A 24,841-nucleotide genomic window follows, 5' to 3' on the forward strand; every position below is an offset into this window, starting at 1 on the left:
ATTCTTTCTTCCAAAGAAAGGAAGACCTTTGCATGGTGTGTCATTCAGGCAGAGATAGGAGGATTTATTTTTTTATTTTGGACTTTGCAGAGACCATCTCAGCAGTGACAAGTGCCTCAGCTGCAGGAGTCTCACTGGTGCTTGGGGACAGTGCACGAGGGGCACAGAGATTGTGGCCACTTTTAAGCTCCACTGATTGGTTTAGGGACACAGTCTGGTAGCATTTGGCTCTTTTCCACAGCCCTTACGCCATCTGTGTGACCCACACTGGCTTTCAGGAATGTTTATTTTGCAATGAAACAATGGAAAAGGAACCTTGGAAATTTACTGCAAGTGACATCCTCCTTCATGTAAAAAATCTACCTATTTGATGGCCCTGTAGTAATGTTGAAAGAAGGGTTAAAGAGGTACAGAGATGAGGAGAAGGAAGAAGATGGCTGGAGTAGGAGATGAGAGGGTTCAAAATAGTGCACATGAGTACACGGATGAGGCAGGAGAGTGCCCAGGTCTGCCCAGCCCACCAGAGCCAGGGTGGTGGATGGGGAGGCCGAATGCCTGAAAACAACAGGCACACAGCCCCCTTTCCACCCATCCAGTAAGGCTGGACCAAGTCATGAGCTGTGCCCACGGAAGAGGACCCAGCTGCTAGACACATCTGGGTGGGTTTTGCAGAGAGGACAATGTCAGCTTACTTACGATCTGATAACAACCATCAGGCTGTAGCCGAATACACTGATCCCAACCATGAAATACGCCATTGGCAGCCTGTATTTTAACCAGCCAATTGTCCTCTGGTTGTTGTAGTAGCCATAAAAGAGTGCTGAGTATTTGATGTAGCCCTGGAGGAAAAGCAAAAGCAATCTTCTATAAGCTGCAAAGCTTTTCTTCTGCAGGAAAGAGATTTCTAGTGAAAACTGAAGATTTGAAACAAGGAAAACCAACTTGGAAAATTTTTACTGTCTCATTCTTGTCTGTTTGGTGCCCTATCACCTTTGAGAGCCATCTTCCTAAGAGGTTATCTTCCTAAGAGAGGGAAGATGAGGGAGAGCACGTAAGAGGGTACTGGCTCAAAACTAAAACGTATTTTTGATCCATCACTGCTTCATCCCTCCCAGAAAAACATCCTTACTGCTCTTTGTGGCTGTGGCCCACCTGCTTCTCTAAGCCAATATCAAACACTTGGATCTTATAGAAATGCTGTAGCAGAGGGCTTTCCCACCATGATATGAATTTTTTCCTTTCAGGTAGGAGGCAACTCACGCTTAGTACTTTGCAGATTTAGTTCCTTTTACTGGCTGCCACCTGCAGAGTAAATATAACTACAGAGTAAAATCAAAGCATTACTTTCCTGTGGAAAGCAGAGCTCAGACAAAATATCAACCATGTTGTCTCCAGACCTATTTTTTACTGTACAAACTGCTAGGTACTCAACCAGTGTGCAGACCTCCTAACCGGCATTAGCAATCTCTCCCTATTTTTCTGTTATATCTCATCTAAGTTGATGTGTATCATTACATATTGTACTTCTCTATTTTTTGCTTGTTGTCTTTTAGCTTATTAATTAAGTGTACTTAGTCAATCTGACCATGATAGTTGAACAATCTACCCTCTCATCAAGCCTTTGCAAAGACCAAAATTGAGACATAACTTGAAGCTCATATCAGAGGCTGTGTAATGGATCTTGTTTAGAGACATTGAATGGTTTACGTGGGAAGGGACCTCTGGAGGCCATCTAGTCAATCCCCCTGCTCAAAGCAGAGACAATTGCAAAACTAAGTGTTGTTGCTCAGGGCTGTGTCCACCTGAGCTTTGAAAATCTCCAAGGATGGAGATTCCACAACCTTTCTATGCCTCTCTTCCAGTATTTGGCCACCTTCACTTAAATAATTAAGCTCCCCCAAAGTGCTAGGTTTTTCTTTCCTAATGTAATAAAAATCTTTGGTATCCCTGGGTGCCACGTTAGCTATGTGTTTGCATTGCACAAAATGCAGTGCCACAGGTACAGGACCACTCTGCATGTTTTCCTGTCAGTGCTTCTGGGCCACTGGGGGAAACACAGGAAGCCCATGGCTGGCACACCACCGAACGGCTGCTTGGGGCTTGTAGCCTGTCATACATAATGTCTGCTAGGGAGGTGTGGTGAAAAAAGCCGTGTAAAATATAATGCCCCTGGAAGGCACTAGTGAAGTTTGTTTCTCATCTTCTAATTTCCAATCCTTTGTCTTTTTGATTCATCAAATGCTGGGGACTGAAAAATTAGTTTCTCTGCTTACATCATCCAGTATGTTCTTTAAACTCCATTTGTGAGACACGATGTCCCAGTGAGATTTATTTCTTTATACTCCTCTAAAAATCCATGGTGTGACCTCCTTGCTGCCAAAGCATACATTTCCTGAGCTCCTCTTTCTTGAAAGGTATTTTTCAGGATCAGAGTATTGACTCTTCATTTTATGCCTGCTCTGAGATATATTTCCCCATCGCACCTCTCCTGTGGAGCATGCTGGAATAAGCATCTATTAATTTTCAAAGGGCAAGCCTCTGCAAAGGGCTTCATTTGACATCTCCTGGCTGCAGAGGGTATCAGTGTACATTGTTGCCCCATAGCAGGAGACGGCCTCTCAAGTTTGTGTAGTTGCTCCCTTAGGTCAGGCAGCAAGGGAATGGGTACTGGATGGAGACCTGTATGGCAGAGGGGTTCAGAGGATCAAGACCTCAGTGAGGCGGGAGACTGGCAGGTCATAGGAGCCAGCCTTTCATGCAAGGGTACAGACTCGTCCAGAGGCAATTTTCCTTACTGCTATATCTACAGCTTATGGTCTCACAGATAGAATCAGCAGCTGCAGTTCAGCAGCGCTCCTTCAGATTTGTTTGTTTGTTTGTTTGTTTGGGGGTTTTATTTTGCCTGGGCTTTTTTTTCTGGATTAATGAGTTTAAATGAGGCCTCTTGTATTTTTACAGTGCACTACTAAAATGAGCTTTTCATTCAGTGCAATGCTATTAAAAATGTCCATTATTCACCCCTGAATTTTGGATTGTAGGTGAAAGGGCTAGGAGAGGAAGAGCTAAAAGGATCCTCAGCAGAAAATGGGGAGTGAATGAAGGCCTGGCCCTGATAGGTTCCTGGACATCAGTATTTGAAGCCTTTTTAATAAACTATTTTAAATAATCTGGCTTATAATAAAGTAGGGTTTGGGGTGTTGTTTTGGGGGGGTTGTGGTTTTTTTGGTTGGTTGGTTTGGTTTGGGTTTTTTTAGGTAAGGAAATTTTGATGGGGTTTATTACAGAAGGACTGGATCCCGTGCCTGTAACATGTGGGCCAGTGCCAACAAACATTAAAAAAATATTTCCAGAAGTAGCAACTTTGAAAGTCAGATCCCAAAGTATTGGTCACAGCAGAATCTCTTCACTCCCTGCGCACATCTTTTTTTGAGCTGCCCAGTAAAAACACTTAATCTCTTTGGCCTAATTCTTCAAAGTAACTGGGGTGGGAGGTGAGTTGCTGTTGCAGCCCAAGCACTCACAGATGGCTGAAAACTTGGGTTTTCCCTTTGGGTGCAAATCATAAATTTTGGTTCCTGCTTCAGGCTCATATAAATACATCAGGAGAACAGGGAGGGCACCTACGTGAGGAGCAATCCTCTTTCTGAGGCTATGAGCAAGTTCAGTGGTCTGGCAAGGTGCTCCCTGCCCATGAAAGGGGTCCACAGCTTGAAGTCGCCTTCTAGCTGCCTAGTTTGGAGCAACTCCAGCCTTTCACCTTCATTCTGGCTGCCTTTGGCTGCCTTTTGAATTGGAAGCAAAATGGCTTTTGTGTATACATACACATGTGTGATGTATGCCAGCCAGCACTTTTGTATATGGAAGTTATTCAAATCCATATGCAAGTGTCTGCATGTGTACATGCTGTTTTGGCCAGAAATCTCTGGGCGTCCACAAAGATTTTGTTGCAGCAAAAGACAGGTGTCTTTAGCTTCTGGAAAAAATAGGTGCTGGTGTACCTTAGAACAAATTTATCCTTGTAGCACTACTAACTTCTGAAGGGTTTTAGGAGGTATTCAACTGATCTTTTATGATTGACACTCATGTGCTTACCTCAAAATCCCAAAGTACTGAAAAATCCATAGCTGTTGCTTGTTCAGCCCGGGGTACAGTTTTCCTTGGCATGCTCCCGTACGGCATTCCCATCAGGACCTGGAGAACATTAATAACAGTGATGGATGTGTAGTATACACACCAAACAGATTTTACAGTTCTTTTTCATAATGAGTCTCTTTTGGTTTGCTTTTGGCTGATTTTCTTTTTTTTTGTTGTTGTTGATTTTAATATGTATTTTATTTCTTAATACTAAAGCAGCAGTTTAAAATATTTAGAATTAATTTCATCCAAATAACCAGAGGATTTCCCTTTCCCTGGCCACATCCATTGCACAGGAAATATTTTGCCAAGGAGGAACTGTATCCTTCAATGTACAGCTTCAGTTGAAATGTCCTTAGTTTAGCAAGAAGTTCTTTGATTGAACTTCATGGGTCTAAGGCAGTAAAGGGATTAGTTTCATCTATTTATGCAGGGCTCCTCCTCTGAGAGGAGTCAAAAGCACTGGGTCGAGCTTGCAGTGTATTTTGTATTATATAGTCTTGAATTGGAAGACGTTCTCAAGGTGAGGTAGAAGGCAATTAGGTTTGGGCACAAAGCATACGACAAAAAGATGCAAAGAACACTTTCAATGGTACTGCCTGTCCTGATGGCACCATGCAAAGCAGGTCTTGCAGCTGGTCCATCAGCTGTTGAAGTCCAGAGAGAGAATGGCAAAGGGCTATGGAGTTAGTATATTTACAAGCAGACTCTGACTGCTGCTTATCCCAAAATATCTCATTAGCATTCATAGCTTAGAAAGGTCCTAGCATATAACCATCACTTATTTTTTAGGGCTATCTAATTACATTCAAAATAATTTATGATTAAATGTTTATTGCCCAGCTATTCTCCATATCGTAACAGCTCAGTAGGCAATGAGTAACAGTATGCATACTTTAGAGACGAAGGCTTCTACCATATGCATAGTTCCTAATAAAACACATTTATATTGTTCAGTGCTAATGGTTATGTCTCTTCATCCTGGGAGGAAACTGAGTTTTCCCTTTTGATAGTGTGAGCAAGCACATTAAGGAGAACAAAAGCACGGTCCTCAGGAGAGACTCTGCTCTGCAGTTTTGCTTCATAAAATTCTGCATTGAACAGAACAGATGCCACTGTCTGTGGATTGCACAGCCTTTAAATACTGCACTGAGTAATTTAGCCAGAGCTGTAATGGCTGCATTAAAAAAATCTTCAATAAATGATCATATAAATTTGGCTATGAGATCCTTTTCCTTCTCCAAGAAGAGCAAGAAATAGAAAAACTAAAAATAAAACTATTGCTTGTGAATCATCTGATTTGGAAGTACGGAAAAGGGCTATTTCCCAAGCAAATGTTAGTTGGCAAAATGCTGGGAAATTTTTTGCCTGTTCCCTCAAGAGCTCCTCCTGCAGGACTGTGCCATGGCTGCTGCTCCATGGACATGCCCCTCAAAGGGCCCAAACCAGGGGTTCTTAATTACTTTCTGAGCACAATCCATTTCTTATGGGTCTTGCATACCAGATCTTGTGTTTAGGATTGATATGTCATGTTTCTCACTTTAGTCAAAATGTTAAACTAGTCTTAAATTAGGTTTTTGAGCTCCTGTTTCAGCTGCTGGATGGGCAGGATCTTTGATAGTGTTTTAGGTCTCCTGATGTCAATCCAACTTTTGCTTCTGTGTCAGTAACAGTCTTTGTGCTTAGTCTTTTGTCCTCATATGTTTCATTTTTCTAAAGCCTGTTATAAGATATTTGTTTGTGTTATCCATCTCATGTTTGTGTCAAGCGCTGGGCAAGATATTACTGAAAGGAGAATTAAACACTTACCTCTGGAATTATAACCAGTCCAAATATTAACCCGAAAAGGACGAGATTTACTCCATACATCCACCGTAGAAATATGAAGTAGGAAGCGACTGAGGAGCCAAAGTGACCTTAAACCAGAAGACGTTTCATGGTTAGGAGTTTGGGAGGGTTAAACTGTGCTCAGCAACACCTGGACCCCTTTACCCTCAGGTCTCCCCAACATGTTGTCCATGACCCTCCCAACAGTCCCCACAATGATGGAGGCAGTGATGCCTGGAGCTGCCTGGGGTGCGTGCTCCTTATTTGGCGCTGATGCCCAGGGTGAGTGAAGATCGGGGACCAGAGAGCTGGAACGTTGTTAGGATGAAGAGAAAGCTGTCTTGCAAAATGTCTCACTGCCACCACAGAGCAACTTCTACTTACTCTCCACTTCCTTTATCTTCATCTCCCAGGGTATGCACTGGGTTTTAAAATTTTCAAAGTCTCTCTTAAATTTCACCCATTTCTGAAACAAGACAACATCGCAGTGAGCAGAGAGGTGTGAAGGGAGAGGTTGCTTTCTCTGCAGGGCTTCCTGATGTCAGGGTTTGGTAGCATGGCTGGGAGTGGGTGTAAAGGCCAAAGCAAGAACTGTGGTCTGAGTCTGTTCTTTTGGACTATTTTAGAAACACCTTTCAATCCGAAAGCCCCCCCAACCGCAAGTGTTCACATTCATTATCTGAGTTTTAACCATTCCAGGCTTTTGGAAAGCTGCAGCTGAGGTATGAGCTTACCATACTACATGGGGCTAGAAAATTCAGACCTAGCTCTGGGTTGAAAGAGTTGGTTCAGAACCAACTCTATTTAAAACAAAATCTAATATGATAAAATGTTGAACTTGAGTCCTTCCTCATCAGACTAGCAGCTAAACTCCCATTGATTTAATCGTCTCAAGCCTGTCTCTGTTTTGCATTTCTCAATATAATCTCCATGACAACGTGCAACTTGGTTACCAGCTTCAGTCTTAAAACACAGCCATCGTTCTCCCTGTTATCTCCTCATCATTGGGGAAGATGACATTTTATGGAAGTACATAGGGTATTGCAAGAGTTTGACATGGCCTCTCTCCCCTTGTCTCACAGATCAAGGTTTTGGAGGTTGCAACCAGAAATCCATAGTTTTCCCTGCTCCTGCAAACCATCCCTTGCTTCAGGGAAGGTCACAATTGGTGACCTTCAGGTTGGGGTAAATTTCCCCCTGTTCTTTCGGCAATAGATTTGAAGTCAGCTAATATTGTTTTGAATGAGGACGGGAATTTTTATTCAGACTTCCTGGTGCCTCTTTTGCTAAACAGAGGTTAATAAACCCAAAAATGTACTGAATGCCTGACTGAGTATCAAGCCTTTCCTTGACATCATTGCAGCACTTACCTTTGCCATCATCATCTTATATGCATACAACTTTTTGCCCTTCCCTTTTCCCAGAGCTCCTTCAAACTTCTCTACAAAAGCTTGTGCCTCCCTGATTGAAAAATAAACAGGCAGGTTATTAAAACAGCAAAGGGGTCTTTAGCTTTTCACATCTGCCCCCAGCAGTGGGATAACAGCTGTGCTTGTGCGAAGGGGGGGGGCTTGTTTTCTCTCCACACCCCGTTGTGCATATGGAGTTCTGGCTGCTATCTGCTGCTGGTGTTGCTGTGCCATGTAGAGCTCGCATGCCCACCTGGGACTAGGTAGGAGGTCCCCAAAGCACTTATGTTCATGTAGAGATGTACCCCAAATATTGTTCCACACTTCTCCCTGCCTGTTTCTCTTGCTACAGAGCTCTCCCACCCTGCAGGCCTGTTGTAACTTCTCTCTCCTGATGCATAGGTCAAGAAGGAAATAACATTGCCTAATGAAAGAAACCCCAAGAGGATTCAGAATTTCCCTCCATGAAGACCTCCCTGGATAAATATCAGCAATGTGCAGTTGACCCAATGGTATAATCTCAGCACCAGAGGAATGAGTGTATGCTAGTCAGGAGTAAAATCATCTGCAAAATGAAATTAGTTTTAGAATAGGATTTCTAAGGGAAATACAGAGAAAATAATCTAGGTAGATGCTGTTAGAGTATACTGAATTTGTGAATAAAATTATATCATATATTGGTGTTGCTAATACATCATGAGAAGAGATTAAATTTTAGGAGTTGGGAGATTGTTTGCAATCCTAAGCCTATGAGAAAGATGGACTTCCACTTGGTAGAAATAGTTGGCTAGTTCAGCCTTTAACCCTGCAAAAGCCACCTGCGGCCTCATTTGCAAACCTGAAGTGAGATTTCTAAGTCTTGAACATATTGTTTCGCTCTCCTTGTGTTTTACATTCCTCATCTGTGCAATGGGGCTAATAATTTCTTGTCTCAGGGTTGAGTTTATGCATCCAAAATAATTAATGAATGTACAGCATGCTGAGAGCCTTTCTGGAGACCCCTGCGTAAGCAATGCATCAGTATTGTTTAGGTTCGTTAGCAAGCAGTAATGATTGCCATAGTTCAGGAATAAGATGAAAGGATGGAGGTATGTTATCAAATATGATCCTAGGTAGAATTTTAGCCAGGATCCTACACCAAAGGAAAAAGTGCCAGAAATAACTCTGCTTTGCTCTTTTTTTTTTCTTTCCTTTCAGAACTTTGGAATTTTAGGGCCATAAGAATTTATTTGTAATGAGCTCAGGCTCGTAGCATGACTGTGAGAGAGAATAGCTGCTTTAATGCAGTTTCTCTGTATAGATCTTTACCTAGATTTTCAGAATTAATTGTCAGAGTTCACAGCTCATGATTTTATTGGAAGATGGAACAGGTCATCACCTTTAGGGTGGAAAAGGGAGAAGCAGAGACACGTGGTGACTGCCAGCCTTCACAGCCTGGTCACTGCAGCTCTGAGCAACTACTTGGTGAACACGGAGCAAGGGCATCACCACACCCCATAGGGCTGTGCATGCTTTGCAATGCTATTGTGAAATCTCTCCTGTCAGAAAGGGGTTTCAGAGGATTCTTAACCAGTAAAGCTGGGATTTGAATCATTGCCTCAATATGGGAATGGTTAGATACGAGCCATTCCCTGTTGACCTGTGGGTTTTGATTTTCCTAGTTTGCCCTTCCCAACCGCCTCCCATTTCCCCGCACTACTGAGTCTCTTCTGTTGCCTGAGTTGTTCCCATGTTCAGCAGGGTACGCATGGTAGCTTTTTTCCATAAACCTCTGCAAACAATGTAGCATTTTTTCCAAGCAGACCCGTCTCAGGCCTGTGCAGTAACGTGGCACTTTGCTGCTCTGATTTGTCTGACAACAGACATGAATAAGCAAACCAGGGTATGGAGTTGGCTTTAACAAGTAGCCTGTCAGTAGTGAGTCATTTGGTTTTAAATACAAGGGTAGAATGACCTGGCCATGGGTATCAGTTGAACAGATTTGCACTTTGTCTGTTCTTTGGTTACGGAGGCTGAAAATCAGATTGCACATTTTAACTGCTCATTTAAACCCAGACGGGCTGGCCAGGCTCTGCCCATCACTTTTTCTGAGACTGTGGTGTTACAGCAGCAGCAGCAGCAAATATACAATTTCAGGGAAAGGCAAAGTGCATCTGACTACAGTCAGCAAAGATGCCAGGGATGGGGGTTTCCAGTTTGAGGGGTACCTGAGCACCGATAGCTTTTTCACCATCCTCCAGGGCTTGTTTCTCATTGTGGAAATCAGTTTTTTCTTTTGCTCCACCTGCTCCATCAGCATCGCAAGCTCTTCCTCTGACAGTGACTCCTCATCAGATGAGTTGGAAGAAGCAGAAGAAGTACTGGGAGACACACAAAATAAAGGACACAGAATAGAAAAACTCACAGGAGTCAGAGGGAAGGTCTTGCTTGGGGTAAGTACAGTCCCACTGGCCCCAGGAATCCCACTCTGATGTGGGCGCAGTGCCTTGCCATCCCCTGGCTCAGTGCAATGCCAGTGCCCTTCACACTCGGAGCAAGGCTGTTTCCAGCCAGAATCATGAGGAGGCAATTGCGCCCCACCATAATTCACCCATCATCATGCTTTGGACTGTACTTCAGCTATATAGAAGCATTGCTGAGGGCTACAGCTGGCTCTGGAGAAATGCTTTTCATGCCTTCAGAACAAAATGGGACATATGGGGAGAAGCAGAAGGTTGGGACAAGTGATATTTGGAAGAGGAAGAGACTTGAAAACGTGAGGGATCCATTTTATCCTTGAGTGTTTCCACAGACCAACCAAAAAAATGTGTGCAGATCCGAATTGCTCAAGCTGTCTACCCCCTGCTGTAGGCACTAGGACTCCACTACATGCACAGATCTGATCCTGGCTGAGAAATGATAGTCACCTGGAAACAGTTTGGTTGTGTGGCATTTTACACTGTGTTTCTCTGTTGTGTCTCTTAGGAGAACACAAACTTATTTGCAGTCTATTGGTTTTGCCTCTCTGATCCATATGCCACTAGCATGTCAGTATCACTGCCAGTCTGACACAAGGCACCACAGTCAGGGAATGTTTAATTACCTGTTTTTCCTGTCTTCCTTCTGTTTGTTCTCCCCCTCATTTCCTTCCTTGGTTGTTTTCTTTTCTTTGTTTTCTGATTCCTTTTGATCTTTGGTAGGAACCTTTTTGCCTCTCTCTCTCTGTTGGCTTCCTTCCACTCCTCCCTTTTTTCCATCTCTGTTTTTCCTTTGGTAGTTTTTTCTCCTGGAAGCTCCATTTTGTTGGCAACCATTGTCTTCCTCATCGCTGTCATCTTCTTCTTTGTCTTCTTGGTCTTTCTCTTTCCCTTTGCTTTGAAGTCTGCTTGCTCTGCCAGTTTCCCTGAGGCGTTGTTTGTTAGTTTTCTTGTCCTTTACTTCATCTTCTGTAAGTGATAAAAACCAATTATTTGGGATCCATGCTGGCCAAATAAGAATTCATCAGAAAAGTGTGGGCAGCCAGGATACCTGATGCAAACCCTGGTGAAATCAAAGAGCAGGTGCCTGTTGACCTCGGTGGGCTTTGTGTTATGCCCTTTCCAAGAAGCACATCTAACTCTGGTTATGCAACTCCCATTTAAGATAGTACGGTTCATTTAGCACATCAGTGACTTTTATGTGACCATAAGAAAATCAGAAATTAGTTACAAATGCAAAAGCCCATCCATCAGAGAGCACAGACAGATATCTTCCTGACATGTAAACACACCAGAACAAAGGAAACAGAAATTGCAGTCTGTTATACAATGTGTAGTTTGTTTGTTGATGTAATGTCCTTGAAAGATGTTTACTTTTCAAGGCTGGGAAGGAGTTCTTCTATTTATAGAGAGAAAAGGTGCAGCTCAGGCAATATCCGGTTTTGTTTCTCTGAGTTTTCTTTTGTATTGGAAGGTCTATATTCGGAGGAGAAAAAGCCCAGATAGTCTCTGAGGCACATTTCATTCTTACTGGCATTGCAAGCTAAAACCCTCTTTTTTCCAGAAGTCAGAAGTGCTTCTAGTTTCAAGGATTGAAATGGAGCATGAGTTAATTGCAGAATGTTATGGAAAGGAGAAAAAAAAACATTAAAAAAATACAAGTCCCCATCTCTTTTACAACCAGGTACATCAAAATCATTAGTACATTTTCTAATTTTCCAACATTTCTGGCTGATGAAAGTAAAGTGTTCAAACAAATAAAACATTTGTAATTTTGTCTTTTTTTTTTTTTTGCTAAAGTTGGAGATATTGTAATGGAAGAAGGAAACTGTGCTGGAATGGGATCCAGAGTGTTAAATGAGGAGCCTAAAAGGTGAGAAAAATAGAAGCAGAAAGAATTTGAGGATTTGCCTTTTTGTTTTGGTGAAAAGTTAGAAATTGATAACAAGGCAATAGTTTCTGCTTGTTAGTGGTAAAAAAGTAGTAGATGGTGGCTGTCACACTTGACACTGGGAATGAGAAGGAGCTTTTAACTAATTTCTCAGGAGCCATTCGGCAGGTTTCAGTTACTATGTAATGGTCCATCTCAGCTGAATTTCAGTTGTTGATCTAGGTCAGAGGACCACCTATCCTCTCTGGGAAAATGTTCATTTGGGGCAATCAACTGTCACAGTTTTCATTTCAACCCATCAAATATTAGGTTAAATGTGAAGAATTCATTTGTTACTTTTATCTTATTGCCTTTTTTGCCTATATGGAAAAGGTGGATATGATTTAAAAAAAAAAGAAAAAAATCACAGTCATTTGCTAATTACTTTCTCATATTTTATGGATAATACAGACACATTTGTGAACCATTTTTTGCAGTAGCAATTCCATTTATATCACCTATCCAGTGCTGTTATGATCTTACCTCTTAGCTATCTCTCTTAATTTATACTCTACATGCAGGGTTAAAGATGTTTTTAATCCTGTTATGGGCTTTTCCTGATTTCCCTCACAGCCATCAGTCTGCCTCCAATCCATTTTCATTTTTATCATCTTGTGGACATGATTAATCAAGATCCCAGTGTATGATGGTCTAAGAAAGCATTACAGGAAGGGCAAACAGACCTTAGTACAATGCAAAGCAGTCCCAGCCCTGCACAGGGTGATGCCTTACTGCAGTGCTTGATTTACTAGGGTTTGACTCCCAAGCGATGTGGGCTCTGACAGCCTCCTGCTCTGGGAGCATGGATGAAAGGGGACAGCCTACTCAAGAACAGTGGTTTACATATCACTATTATAACGCGAAGCCTAGCCATGATTATAAGTCAAACCTCAAGGGAAAAATCTGTTTGCTTGCTCATGAAATAGTTCGTGTTGTAGAGCAAATCACAAGCCAGAGAGAAAAAGAAAAGGTATTACCTCTTATATTTCAAATAAGATCACATTTGTTAATCTCTACATTACCTTCACTCTCTGTGTCACTTTCGACTTCTCCATCAAACTCAATTCCGGCTGCAAGACAAAGAACAAAGAGCAATTACATTTGTTGCTGGAATTTACACATGTGATGCTTTACACAGCTAGCCTTAAGTTCCAGCTGAGCTTGTCAGAATGTCCCTTATTGATTATACATTATATACTTTTCCTACAGCGATGATCTTAATATTTACCTTAGTCTGGCAGATTGACAAAATTTCCCTGCACAAGCAAGCTGAAATTGTATGATATTTGAGACACTCAAAATGGTGTGCTAGGAAAGTCCCAAGACATTTAGTCAAGGATCTGAACTGAAATGTTCTCACAGTGATACCAACCATCTTCCAGGATGACCTGTAAAGCACTTTTCTTTTTCTTCCCCATGGCAGCCTCCCGTCTTTTACACAGACACCGTAGCTGCTATGCTGTGCACGCACACCCCAATCATACACACATTACTCTCTCTTCCAGTGCCCATGTGCTTGTCTCCTGGGCATTGCAGACAGAAGGGCACGTCCGGCTGTAGGTGACCTCTTGCTCATGAGCCATGTGGACAGGGAGGGGTGGGAGAGGCAGGAAAAAACCAGGCTCTGCCTCAGCCCACCCAAATGCTTTCACTTCTTCTCCCTTCTCCTGGTGAAAAAAGCACCTGTTGGCATTACATTGCATTTCATTATTTAAACATGAAGGAAAGCCCTTTGGTGGGTACTTGGTGGTGTCGTATGAAACACAGACACAAGTCACGTCTGGTTTGGACGTAGGCACGTGGCTGGAAGCTCTGAAAGGATCAATTTTCTTAATGCCATATTCTTTATTGACCTGTGTCAATCTGTGTAACCCTGTTACTCATTCTTCTGCACCTTATTAAGCTTCTCAGTCAGTGCCCCTTGGGGAGTGGCTGTGGGTCACCTTTTGTCCTCCATGCATGTCCCTTGTAGGGGACTCATGAGCTAATAGATGCAGCAAGGAGTCAGGAGTCAGGATACCAGGATCTCTCTTTCCTTTGCTCCTCTATTCTGTGTGACCTTTGCATACTCATTGAGCTTGCTGGTAAAATAGGATAGATTTTCCTTCTAGGTGCTCTGAGGCTTAATTAATTAATGTGAGACCCTCATTTGGAAGGTCCTTTAGTACCACAAAGTATTGTATTGCATGCTGCAGCTTGCAGTCTTTCAGTGGGCCAAGAATAGGTTTGTCTGAGCACCATCTGCCTCAGCTGTATCTTCCTTAGAAACCATCTGAGGGCACATTCCCAGGGCAGGGTTTCTCTTGCAGTCATGCAGATAGTGCAAGAAGGTTTCCCAAAAGGAGAGGTTACCCTCACACCATCTATGAAACGTGTTTCAGGCACTCCGGCTTGCACAGGTGTCCCTTGGGGGACCTGGCGTGGTGACAGTACTCAAAGACTTTTTTCCAAGGGTTGGCAGGGACAGTGTTAATTATCTCCTTCCCTCCCAAAAGAGAGAAATATTGTGGAGATCAATTTGAGGCTACTGCCACCGTGTACTTGTGCAGATGACTCCTGCTCTGGGTCAGGTGCAGTGACTGACGATGTGCCAGCCTGAACCTTCCTGTGCTCCTTTTTGCTCACTGAATTTTGGTCTAAGAGCAGCTTTCAAGTGCTTTAAGTCCAATCCCATGGATTGTTTGATCTACCTTTGACTTTAGCTGAGCTCTCCTGAGCTTAATGCATAATGTATGGTAAATGCCCATACATTATTAACAACTCTAACCCTACAAGTTCATTGCACAGGGCATTTTCACTATGTTTTCCCCACACCAGTGGATCTGACTAGGTCTGAAGACAGTGACAGCATTTTTAGGAGATCTTCCCAGTGAGTGAGTTTCACCTATAACTCTGTATGTTGACGTGGTTTGTTTCAAATGTGATCACTAGATCACTGAATTAATACTGCTTGAGGCAAAAATGAGAAATTCACAGTTGGTGGAGGCTACTGGAACAGATTTTCTGCAGGCTACTTCAGTTGCCTCAACCCCAAGCATCTCTTCCAGAAACAGAGGATCTAGGGACCTAACTTTGCTAGTTAAATGAAGGTTAGGGTTCTCGAGAATCCTGTGACGGGAGGCAAAAGGGATGTGGGTGCTCATCTCCCCCCAATACTGTACTCAGTGATAGCACTGCTTCTGCCTGATAGAATCACAGAATGGTTTGGGTAGGAAATGACCTATAAAGATCATCTAGTCCAACTCTGCTGCAATCAGCAAGGACATCTTCAACTAGATTAGGTTGATCAGAGCCCTGTCCCACCTGACCTTGAATGTTTCCAGGAGTGGGGCATCTACCACCCCTCTGGGCAACCTGTTCCAGTGCTTTACCACCCTCATTGTAAAAAAATCTTCTTCCTTATACCTAGTCTAAATTGACCCTCTTTTAGTTTAAACCCATTACCCCTTGTCCTTTCATGGCACCCTTCTTTTCCACCACGGCGTACTCAGACACTTGTGGCATGCTCAAGTGAGGATCTCATTGTCAGAGTTGAGTGCCCCGTTTTCTACCCCATCACACAGTCAGTGATGCACCCATAATCTGCACTGGAGCTGAGGCAGCCGCAGGCTCCAAACCTGCTTGTGTCTCTTGGTATACCCATAGGTACCAAGTACATGATTTTGAAAAATGATAGGGACTGCAAATTCATTTTACTACCAAAATGTGCAGCCAAAATGTGTCTCCTGCTCTGAGTTGAAAATGCCTGTTCTTTGATTTTATAACCTGTTCACAGTGGTGGTGGCAGGGTGTGATGTTTCCATGGCAGTAACAGAGGCCCTAGGCACCCCTTGCCGCATGGGGGGATGAGATCACCCTGCACCTCTCTCACAGTGGGGATGAGAGCTGAGGGGTGCCAGCATGTGGAACAGAGCAGGAACAGTAGCTCTTTTACACAGTGCTCATGAATCAATACATCAGTACGGCTGAACATATTTGCAATAAGCTCCGTATGGATGTTGCTTTGCTCCCCTGTATCTATGCTGTCAAAGGTAGTGAGATTGACCATAATAAAACTAGTCTTACAGGCTGGGTGGCAGCATTTCACTCTTGCACAGGTAGGGATCTTTATCTTTCACGCTTCCTACTCCATTGGACTCCATCCCATGGAGGGGAGGGAGTTGCATAATGCCTGGCAATTATTTCCTGATGAAGAGTGTTATTTAAGTGGCTGCCCAAGGGCTTACCCTTAAGGAGAAAATCCCTACATTACCTTTCCAACTCAGCGTATGGTGCAACAGACACTCTGCATATGATATGCTGCTCCCTTTGCTTTAGAGTCTCAAGCAAAATAAATAACCTACCCCAGCTGATGCTGTCTTACTCCTCCAGAAGTGATGGTCCACCTGAGGCTGATGTGCAGTCACACAAGCGTGATGAGAAACCTTGGGGTCTTTGTCCCTTGTGGTCCATGTCCTCAGGGAGGCATGTGGCAGACTTGTAGAGCCACTGTCAGTTTTGAGGAGGACCAGGCAGTGCTAGAGGGTGTGACGCAGAGAGCTGGACAGCGGAGCCTGGGGAGGAGTGGGGTTCAATGCAACTGACTGGTGTAATGTAAGCTGAGACTGAGAAAAAGTGCAAAATGATTAGGCCAAACCACAGACATGCCAGTCTTGTTTGCCTTGCTTTTTGGTAGATCTTAGAGGTCTGTAATTTCTCCCCAGAATCAGGCTGGTGGAGATCTCACCGTATCTCTGGTTTTGTCTTTGTGATACTGTGCTTGTAGTTCGTGGACACTGAATAGTGTTGATCAAAAAAAGAAAGTTTAAAAAGAAAAAGATATTATTGCTTATATGCAATATGGAATTATTCATGGGGAAAAAACCTCAAGGTGTGATAGTCTACAAAATGTTATATTTGAAATAAGAAAAGTGTACTTCATTTCATATCCTTTTGACACCCATCTTTGATGGTAGAAGGTGCTCCATTAAAGGAAAAATGAACACAAAGATGTTACAACAAGACTCAAGCGTGGTAGGCTTGGGAGAGCAATAAGACATCTCATGAGCTATGAGAGAGGTGGCACACGTGGACTTTCCATGCCTCTGTGCATGCATTAAACAGATGACAGACCTGTGCAGGTCTGACCAGAGCTTGCATAGCCATACCATGGGGAAATGCTGCCATTCTGCAGCACCAGACATACTGCTGTCCTTAGCTTATGAGCCTGATTTTCCCTAAGAGGATAAAGTGTCTCTTGCAGTGCTTAGGATTTCTTAGGATTGTGGACTGAGGAGAGAAAATAATGGATGGGTCTTTTACCTCTGAGTTATTCCACACAAGGTGTGAATAAGTAATGCACAGCTACGAATCCAGCTATTACTTATGTAAATGTCAGACTTTGTATGCAGAGTGTAAGCAATTTATGGAGTTGTAGTGCTAATATTTTGTCCTATACTATTTAGCATTTTCTCCTCACATTGGTGATGACTAGCACTATATAATTTGACAGTTTTGAATTTTAACATACGAGGACATTGGGTATCTCACACACATCCAAGTGTTAAATAAAAAGCAGTTGTGTTATGGAGAGAGGGTAACTGAATCCTGGAAGCACATATAACATACTTGTAAATGCTTAATGAGCTAGTGTTTCTCCCTTTCTTGCTTTCTGATTAACATAGGGCTTTAGCTAATTAATCCATGGATTACATTTATTCAATATTCATCTCATCTATAAGTAATCTTTACTTGAGAGGGTTTTCAAGCAATAATAATAATACCTGACCTGTGTGCGGATATTTTGATGAGGGCCTAAAACTTACAAATTGCCAGAGCCAACTTTAATGATAGATCTGAGAGAGACATCTAGAAGTTAGACATCTCTTCCAAACACTGACTTGGTTCTGTTGGACTGACTGCTAAAGAAAACTAAATTACTAAAAAAAATCCCAACCATAATAATGTTTTCCAGGGTCTCTCAGGCATGCTTCATAAAACTGGATTCCGCTCAGCTGTGATCCAGCCTGACTTTTGTCCGTATCTGTGCTCAACTTTGCAAAACCAAATTTTTTACTAAGGCATGGAAATCCAGCATGGGCTACTTGGTAACCTGAGCAAATATCTATGTAGGGGTCATCCTTCCCCTCATATAATCTCTTCAATGCTGTAGTTTTTCTCTGTACTTTGGTACAAGGGTCTGGAGTGACCTCTGACAGAGCAGCATGGAAATGCTCAGAAAGTAAGGACTTGCAAGTGGCATTGACTACAAACAGGTTGAAAGAGAGTCTCATTACCTTAACATAATCTGAAAAAGAAATTTCTCAGCTCTTTGCAGACTCTGAAAATAACCCTCTGGCTTCCATACAGAATGGTAGGTCTGGACTACGGCTGGAAGCAGTAAAATGGTGCTGACTAGATGTCCTATGCTGTTTGTGCAGGGTGGGCATTAGTTACTTGTAAGGACGACGCAGTCCCACTGGAAGAAATTGTGCGTGTTGGGGATGCTCAACTCAGTGCCTTACTAGCTTGTGCTTTACCCGTGGAAATAACCATTATCTGTGTAATCCCAACCCAGGGTGGGGAGCACAGGTCCTCAGAGCAGCAATATTGCTTTTTTATTACTTTCCTGTTGTTATTTCATAACCTCAAGGCACAGCTGGGAATTTCCCATAAAGGAGTGTAACAAACTCTGTACATGCCATTGTTCTGTGTTTTAGCTGAAGAACAATTACTGCCACAGAGCTGCTAATTCAGGTACCCTGTCAGGAAGAATTAAACCAAGACAGTGGGAGGATGTGCACTGGCAGGTCCTGGAGCTGTGGAGAGATATCTCGGAACATCAGATCAATCACAGGACTCAGCCCCTTAGTCTTCCAGTTTTCCACTGATTCTTATTGTGTAGGAGCCAGGAAGGATTATTTTATTGGTTTTTAAGATGCTGATATTGCCAGCTTTGTAAGAATAGGGCAACCCATTAGCAGCAGCCTTGTGGGAAACACTGCTGTTATTAGGACCCCAGACTAACACAAAACACAAGCCAAACATCTGCTGGCTCACAGCCATCTTCACCAACTCCATGTCTCGGGCTAAGCACGTGGTTGGAGTCATCCTGGATCCACACGAGCTTGTCAATGTTCTCCAAACACAACATATCGGTATTTAGCAGTGGTGCTGGTCAGATGGTGTGTGTTGCTCCTGTATCATCCCTCCTCATCATTGGCTTTGTTAGGGACAATCTTTGAAGGGAGTAGGCTCCTGTTCAATGGAAAAATGGTGTGCATCATGGTCCTGTGGTCCTGGCACTGCACGAGTAACTAAGCGGCATTGGAAAAACCATTTTGATTTCTAACCAGACATAGACACCTCTACTCATCTCCCACACTCCTTTTAGGGAATGGAGGCTGCACATTTTTGCCAACCCATTACTCCATTTTTGCAGAGTAAATGAAGTCCAAAAATAAAGTTCTCATGAAGTTTCCAAGGATAAGAAGAGAAAATTATTAAAATAACAAACTTCTGGACTGATTTAAAGCATGAAACCAGTCAACACACTGATGCAGGACTTTAATGGAAAATGATTTTGTCATAAAGTATATGAGGAAACTTACGGTTTAGAGAATGTATCTGGAAAACCAAGAAGAGGGCATATTTTTGCACTGATTCTGAAGTAGGAGGTTTCTTGGGAAGGAACATTTTTGCTGGGCTCCTTTCCTACCTTATGCACCTGCTTATTCTGGAGGAAAATATCAGCATGGTCCCCTCAACTTTGTAGGAGGTGTCTGAAAGAACAGAAATGAAGGACAGAGGATAAGAAGATCAGGAGAAGAACATCCTGTATGGGAGTTGAGCCTTTTTTGCTGTCTCCTGTCCAACCCTCCAGACACAGAGGGGATGCTGCTGCTGGATTTCTCCTTCTTCCATTCCGTGTCTGAGAGGATTTCTGTAGAAAAAAATTCATTTTTTTTTTCTAGAATCTCCTTGCCTAAAAAGCAAGTTGTTTCTTTTTCTTTTATTTAGAAGTCAGACAGGAAGCTGCCTGACAATCCATTCATAGCAGGAGGTTGTTACATGCTTTAACCTCTTCCTGAAAGCTCCCTGAGGAGCTCTTCTTGCATCTGCACAGGCCAGATTCTCTGCTGCTACAAGCTCTTAAAGTTTTAGTGACTTCCGTGAGGCTCTGACAAGTCACAATGAGCTTCTGCTGGATCATGGGCTCAGCGATGCACAGGATTTTGAGGGGCCTCCCCATAACGCTCTTGCAGAGTTTGAAGGTCCCTGTGAAGATTTCGGTTTGTGTCAGAAGAGAATATGTGATAGGGTTGACTGGAAGTCAGAAGTAGTATCTCTGTTTAAAATTTTCTCAAGGCTCTATACATGTTTGATTTATACTGGATAAAAAAATGAAACCCTACATGCTCTTGTGCCATTGTTGGAAATGTAAAGCCATATTAATGAAACACTTTGGATTATTTTTATTAGGTTTCCCAGGTAAGTTTTAAAAAATAGTGGAAGGCAGCATCATGGTAGTAGACAGAACTCACATAACATGAGAACTAGCTAAGAAGAGGACCAGTTTGTTTGGGGAAGAAAACTACAACGATCTGGCATCTTAATGGACTCTTCTAGTACCTTTATGTCACACCACGGTAATGTGCTTCCTCCTTTGGCTCAGTGTCACTGTAATGAACACAAGTGATGAACAGATACTACTCACAAGAATTGTATACCCTTTCTGCCCCTGTGAAAGCAGGATTGTTTGTGTATAACATGCTCCCACTGTATCCTAGCTAGCTGAGATCTGGCACAGTTCAGGACTGATGTGCAATCAAAATTACTTTCGTCCTCTGGACGGTTTTTGCACAGGCAGGGAGAGGTGAGGGGAAGTGAGAGCGTTTCAGGGGAACGGTGTCCGTCTTGTGAAAGATGAGCTCGAGAAACACCAGGGAAAGAGAAGCGGTGGCTACCAGGCTTTCATGGCAGGGGAATGGAACGAGTGAGGGATGCTTCATGCAGCTGAGGTGAGCGAGCCCAGTTGCAGTGCAATGGGACCTCCCTCTTGTGGCAGCCCCTTTGCATAGCAAATTGCTCCATTTCAGCAGATTTACCATCTATTTGGGCAGAGGCAGCACAGTGGATAAAGGAATAGGGGCTTGCCCTGTGTGAAACTCATATGGGTTTTTTTTCTAGCATGCTAACCAGCCAACGACCAAAGGATTTCCCACATCAGCCTCATTGGTATTAAAACCTGAAATTGCTGTCTTCTGCTCTCTTAGGCAGAATTGGAGCTGTGGCCTCGAAAAGCAGAACAGAAGTGAAGAAAGTGAGAGAGATTTGTGGGCTTAAAATTTCACCATGTCCTAAAATACTGACATTCCAGGCCATTTATAATATTTCATATTGTATAAGTTCTTAATGGAAGACTTTTTATATTTTGTCACTTTTTCTAAGTCACTGTTATTCAATATCTGTTGAAGGATGTTTTCTTTTTTTCTTTCTTTTTTCTTTTCTATTTTTTTTTTAATTTATGTTTCCCGTGCTTAACAGAGTAGAGATGGGACTGGAATTCCCACTTTGGTAACAAAAGCAGATCAGAAAAATCTCTTAGGAATATTACCCTGAAGAATTTTAAAATCATTTATTACAAATATCTTTAGGAAGAACCCCAAATTACTGGAGCAGGGGCTGGAAGAAAATAAACTCATTGTTTCCCAACAGGGTGGGTTGATGAGACATCCATCACAGCTGAGGTCAATAAGTCAGCCAGTGTGTGCAGGAGGGCTGAGCTTGCAATCTGAGGTCAGTAATTCAACATAACAATAGAAAGTATTTACATATGGGGGTGAGGTTATGCAAGTGTGTAGGGATTTATTTTCAAGAAGCTAAGTAATTCAACTGACTTCAGCCATACCATGTAAATACTTTACATCAGGCATGGTTTCAGAAACTTGGTGAATCTGAGTCTCTGGTGGCACACAAGGCAAGAAATTATACCCTGTTGATTTCTGATGTAACTCTACTGATGCCAGAAAAATCTGTTTTAGAGGTACCTTGAGCCCTTGTTGAAGAAAAAGTTCTGGGCTGTCTCTCAAAATTATTTCAATTTGTTTTTATGATGTATCTTTCTTGAATGTACTACCAATGCACTTTGGTATCAAATCTTAAAACAACAGGCCAGCATGTCTTGAGAAAAACATTGTTAGATTCTCATTCATAGCAAAATATCCCCTAAGTTCAGTGGAAACTTCTGTTGTTTTGTCTCGTGAACAAATTAAATACCTAATAAGTAGCAAAGGAAGAAAATCCCCAACAAATGATGTGCTTTTAAATTTTTTTTAAATTTAATTTAAATATTATTTCCATGCTTATTATTAAAAATGACTGTGTATTATTAAATAGTGACTGAGAAAAATGTAATGATAAAAGCTTGTCCTTTACCAGCCCAGAGTGTGTTGCTGATATAATTGGCTTATGAAAAGTTATTGCTTTTATCTGGGCTTTATTTAAAGTCACTGAACACCTCCAGGTGCATTTATTCCCTTTAGATGGTTTGTGAGAAAGCTCCCTTTGTTTAGAGATGTAAGAGGAAGGTAATTTCTTACTATTACTACTAATATGTGTGCATACATATATAGACCTATGTATTTGTGACCATATAGGTATGTGTGTATATGCATATGTAGATATATCTTCTTTTTTTCAAAAAATTGTGAAGTCAGTAAGTTCTGGGAGGGCTGGGTGCTCTGAAACTTCATGTCCAGCATTAAGTGTATAATGTAAAACATATCTGCACGCCTCTTCTACTGTATGGCCAGAAATATATGTGGCATATTTTGAGCTTACAAATATCTACATTGACTTCATCTTCATCCTCCTTCTGGAGGATTCAGTTTTTGAGCTGGGTAAATTCAGCATTAAAACTAAAACTGAGCTGGTATGGATGAGGTTTTCAGTATATAATGAAACTGGATTTTTGGTGAAACTTTGAAATAAATATCGAATGCAGGTGTGTGCAAGCAGTCTTTTCCATCATCGTGATCTGAGTTACTGCCTGGGACAATTCGTGGTCTTTCAGAAGTTGAAGCAGGCTGGCTTTAGGCTGGCAAATACCAAAGAAATATTGTGATGTTCACTGGGCAGATTAGCCTTAATGTTATTGCTGAGTCACTGCTGTTAACCTTGCCTCACATGATAGCGTAACAAGGTAAAATTCAGCCCGATGCTGTAAATTTTATCAAGTAGAGTCACCGGCTCAGTTCTTTGGGTGCTTCTCTGATTGTCAACTATTACTACAGGATTTGTTGAATCACTTTTGAATGAGTTTGAGATCAGGTGAGGTACATTACCGTGAAATGCAAAAGATAGCTTATTTAAACACGAAAAAAGCCTGTTGATTAACATATTAACTTTCTGTGTGGAGTGCAGAATGGATTTTGGGGTTTATTTTTGCTTTTGTTTAAACTGCATTAACTTGTTCCTGAGGCAATTTGTTAGCAAGTGCTCATTTAGACTCACTACACTCTCATGCTTTTGGCTTAACAACCTGCCTTTTGATTTTTAGTTGCTTGCTATGACTGCAGGACTCTTGTCAATACTAGTATTAACTTGCTTTAGCCATTGAAGAGAGAGAAAGAACAAACTGTTTGTATTTATTAAGATTAAATGGACAAAGTCCTAAGAAACCTAATCTGAGCTCATGTTGGACCCCTTTTTGAGCAGGGAGTTGGACTAGAGACATTCCGAGGTGTCCTTTCAGCCTGAACAGTATTTAAAACACCATGCACTTGTGGGCTGATGGGAACTGTTCTCTAGGGCATGAAGGAGGGGTTGATAATCCAAACTATATAATCTAAACCTTTAGTTTGGGCTAGAGTTCTTAATCCCTCCTTCTCATTGCAAAAAGGCTGTTAATGTTCTCTCTGTTTGACAGAGAGAAATGCTGACTGCACCTGCTGTTTCCAACCTGAACCCTATCCCTGTCTCCCCAGAGCACCAGACTGTTTGTTTTCTGTGCCTTTATAGAAATTTGAAGAGATTTCTCTAGACCTCATGCCTTTATGCATATGAAAGGGATGTGAAAGGCCTTCTTTTTGACCTGCTAAACTTGGAATCCTTCTGGGGTTTGCTTAAGAATCAAGTTTTTATCTTGTTACATTATGCTAAAATAATTTTCAATGTGTGGCATTTTAAGTTACTACTCATATATTTTGTATTTCTGTAAAGAAATAAAATTTGCCCCAGGAGAAATCTAGCTTTATTCTTGTTTAACTACAGGGAAACTGAGTCTAAAGGGTGTTAAACTAGGAGCTCAAGAAGGTCAATGAAGGTCTTCTACTTTGATCTTCTAGTTCTCAGATTTGTGCTTTACCCATGTTTATTTGCAGGTTTTGCCTCCCGCCTTTGGTTTCATGAACATGTGTTCCTCCTGCTAGAGATTTCTAAGTAGGACCAAATTCCTGTTTTTATTAAATTGCAATTCCTAACACCGTTATTAAGACATTTCCCTGCTGAATAGGTCAGGGTGAGAATGCAAACTTGGTGGAGCAAAACATTTCTTTTGGAAACAGAAATATTATCAGTCTCTGACCAAGGCCAGAGAGGTATGGGGAGAAGTGAATGGAAGCATCATCCCATGCCAGGGCCAGGAACACCACTGTCTCCCAGCACTTTCTTGAGGTTGAGCATCTTCAGTGACAACAGTGCTGACCAGAAGTAGATTGAGTGGTAGAGTGAGCTAAAAATGCAGATGCCTTGGGCATCTTGACTGTATCCTGAGTGGGTTGAGTGTAGTGAGAGATGAGTAACAGCTGCCAGATATCTCACTGTCTTTGGGCAGGTGAGGTACCTGAAGATTCTGCAGTTCAAACAGTGATCCAGGAGGGCAAGCTACTGCCTTCTCAACCAAGACTAACCAAGATGAAACAAAAACTAGTTCCATGTGCTTATTTGAGCCAATTTATTCTGCTCTAATTAACACGATATTGACTATGATGTATGGATCTGAGAAATATTTATCATAAATCCTTTAATATTTGACACTGCACCGTTTCAGTAGGGTTTCCCTTTTGACCCCTGCCTCCCCTGGTTGCTGCAAATTGGTGCTGTTT

At 42.1% G+C, this 24,841-nt stretch overlaps 1 protein-coding gene across 1 annotated transcript in view; it reads right to left on the bottom strand.

The window, feature by feature from the left end:
• The window catches only part of TMC2 (transmembrane channel like 2), a 37,600-nt gene extending 18,712 nt beyond the window's left edge, over window positions 1-18,888 (bottom strand). Inside the window, exons 1-9 of the mRNA XM_027676110.1 lie at window positions 18,795-18,888; window positions 12,779-12,826; window positions 10,453-10,795; window positions 9,578-9,730; window positions 7,332-7,422; window positions 6,346-6,427; window positions 5,944-6,050; window positions 4,093-4,191; window positions 697-839 (exon numbers count right to left, since the gene is read on the bottom strand). Of these exons, the coding sequence (XP_027531911.1) occupies window positions 697-839; window positions 4,093-4,191; window positions 5,944-6,050; window positions 6,346-6,427; window positions 7,332-7,422; window positions 9,578-9,730; window positions 10,453-10,795; window positions 12,779-12,826; window positions 18,795-18,888 (1,160 nt within the window). The remainder of the gene's footprint in view (window positions 1-696; window positions 840-4,092; window positions 4,192-5,943; window positions 6,051-6,345; window positions 6,428-7,331; window positions 7,423-9,577; window positions 9,731-10,452; window positions 10,796-12,778; window positions 12,827-18,794) is intronic.
• Between the last annotated feature and the right edge of the window lie 5,953 nt (window positions 18,889-24,841).

This window comes from Neopelma chrysocephalum, unplaced genomic scaffold, assembly GCF_003984885.1.
Source record: "Neopelma chrysocephalum unplaced genomic scaffold, ASM398488v2 Primary Assembly neopelma1_26, whole genome shotgun sequence".
Taxonomy (NCBI): domain Eukaryota; kingdom Metazoa; phylum Chordata; class Aves; order Passeriformes; family Pipridae; genus Neopelma; species Neopelma chrysocephalum.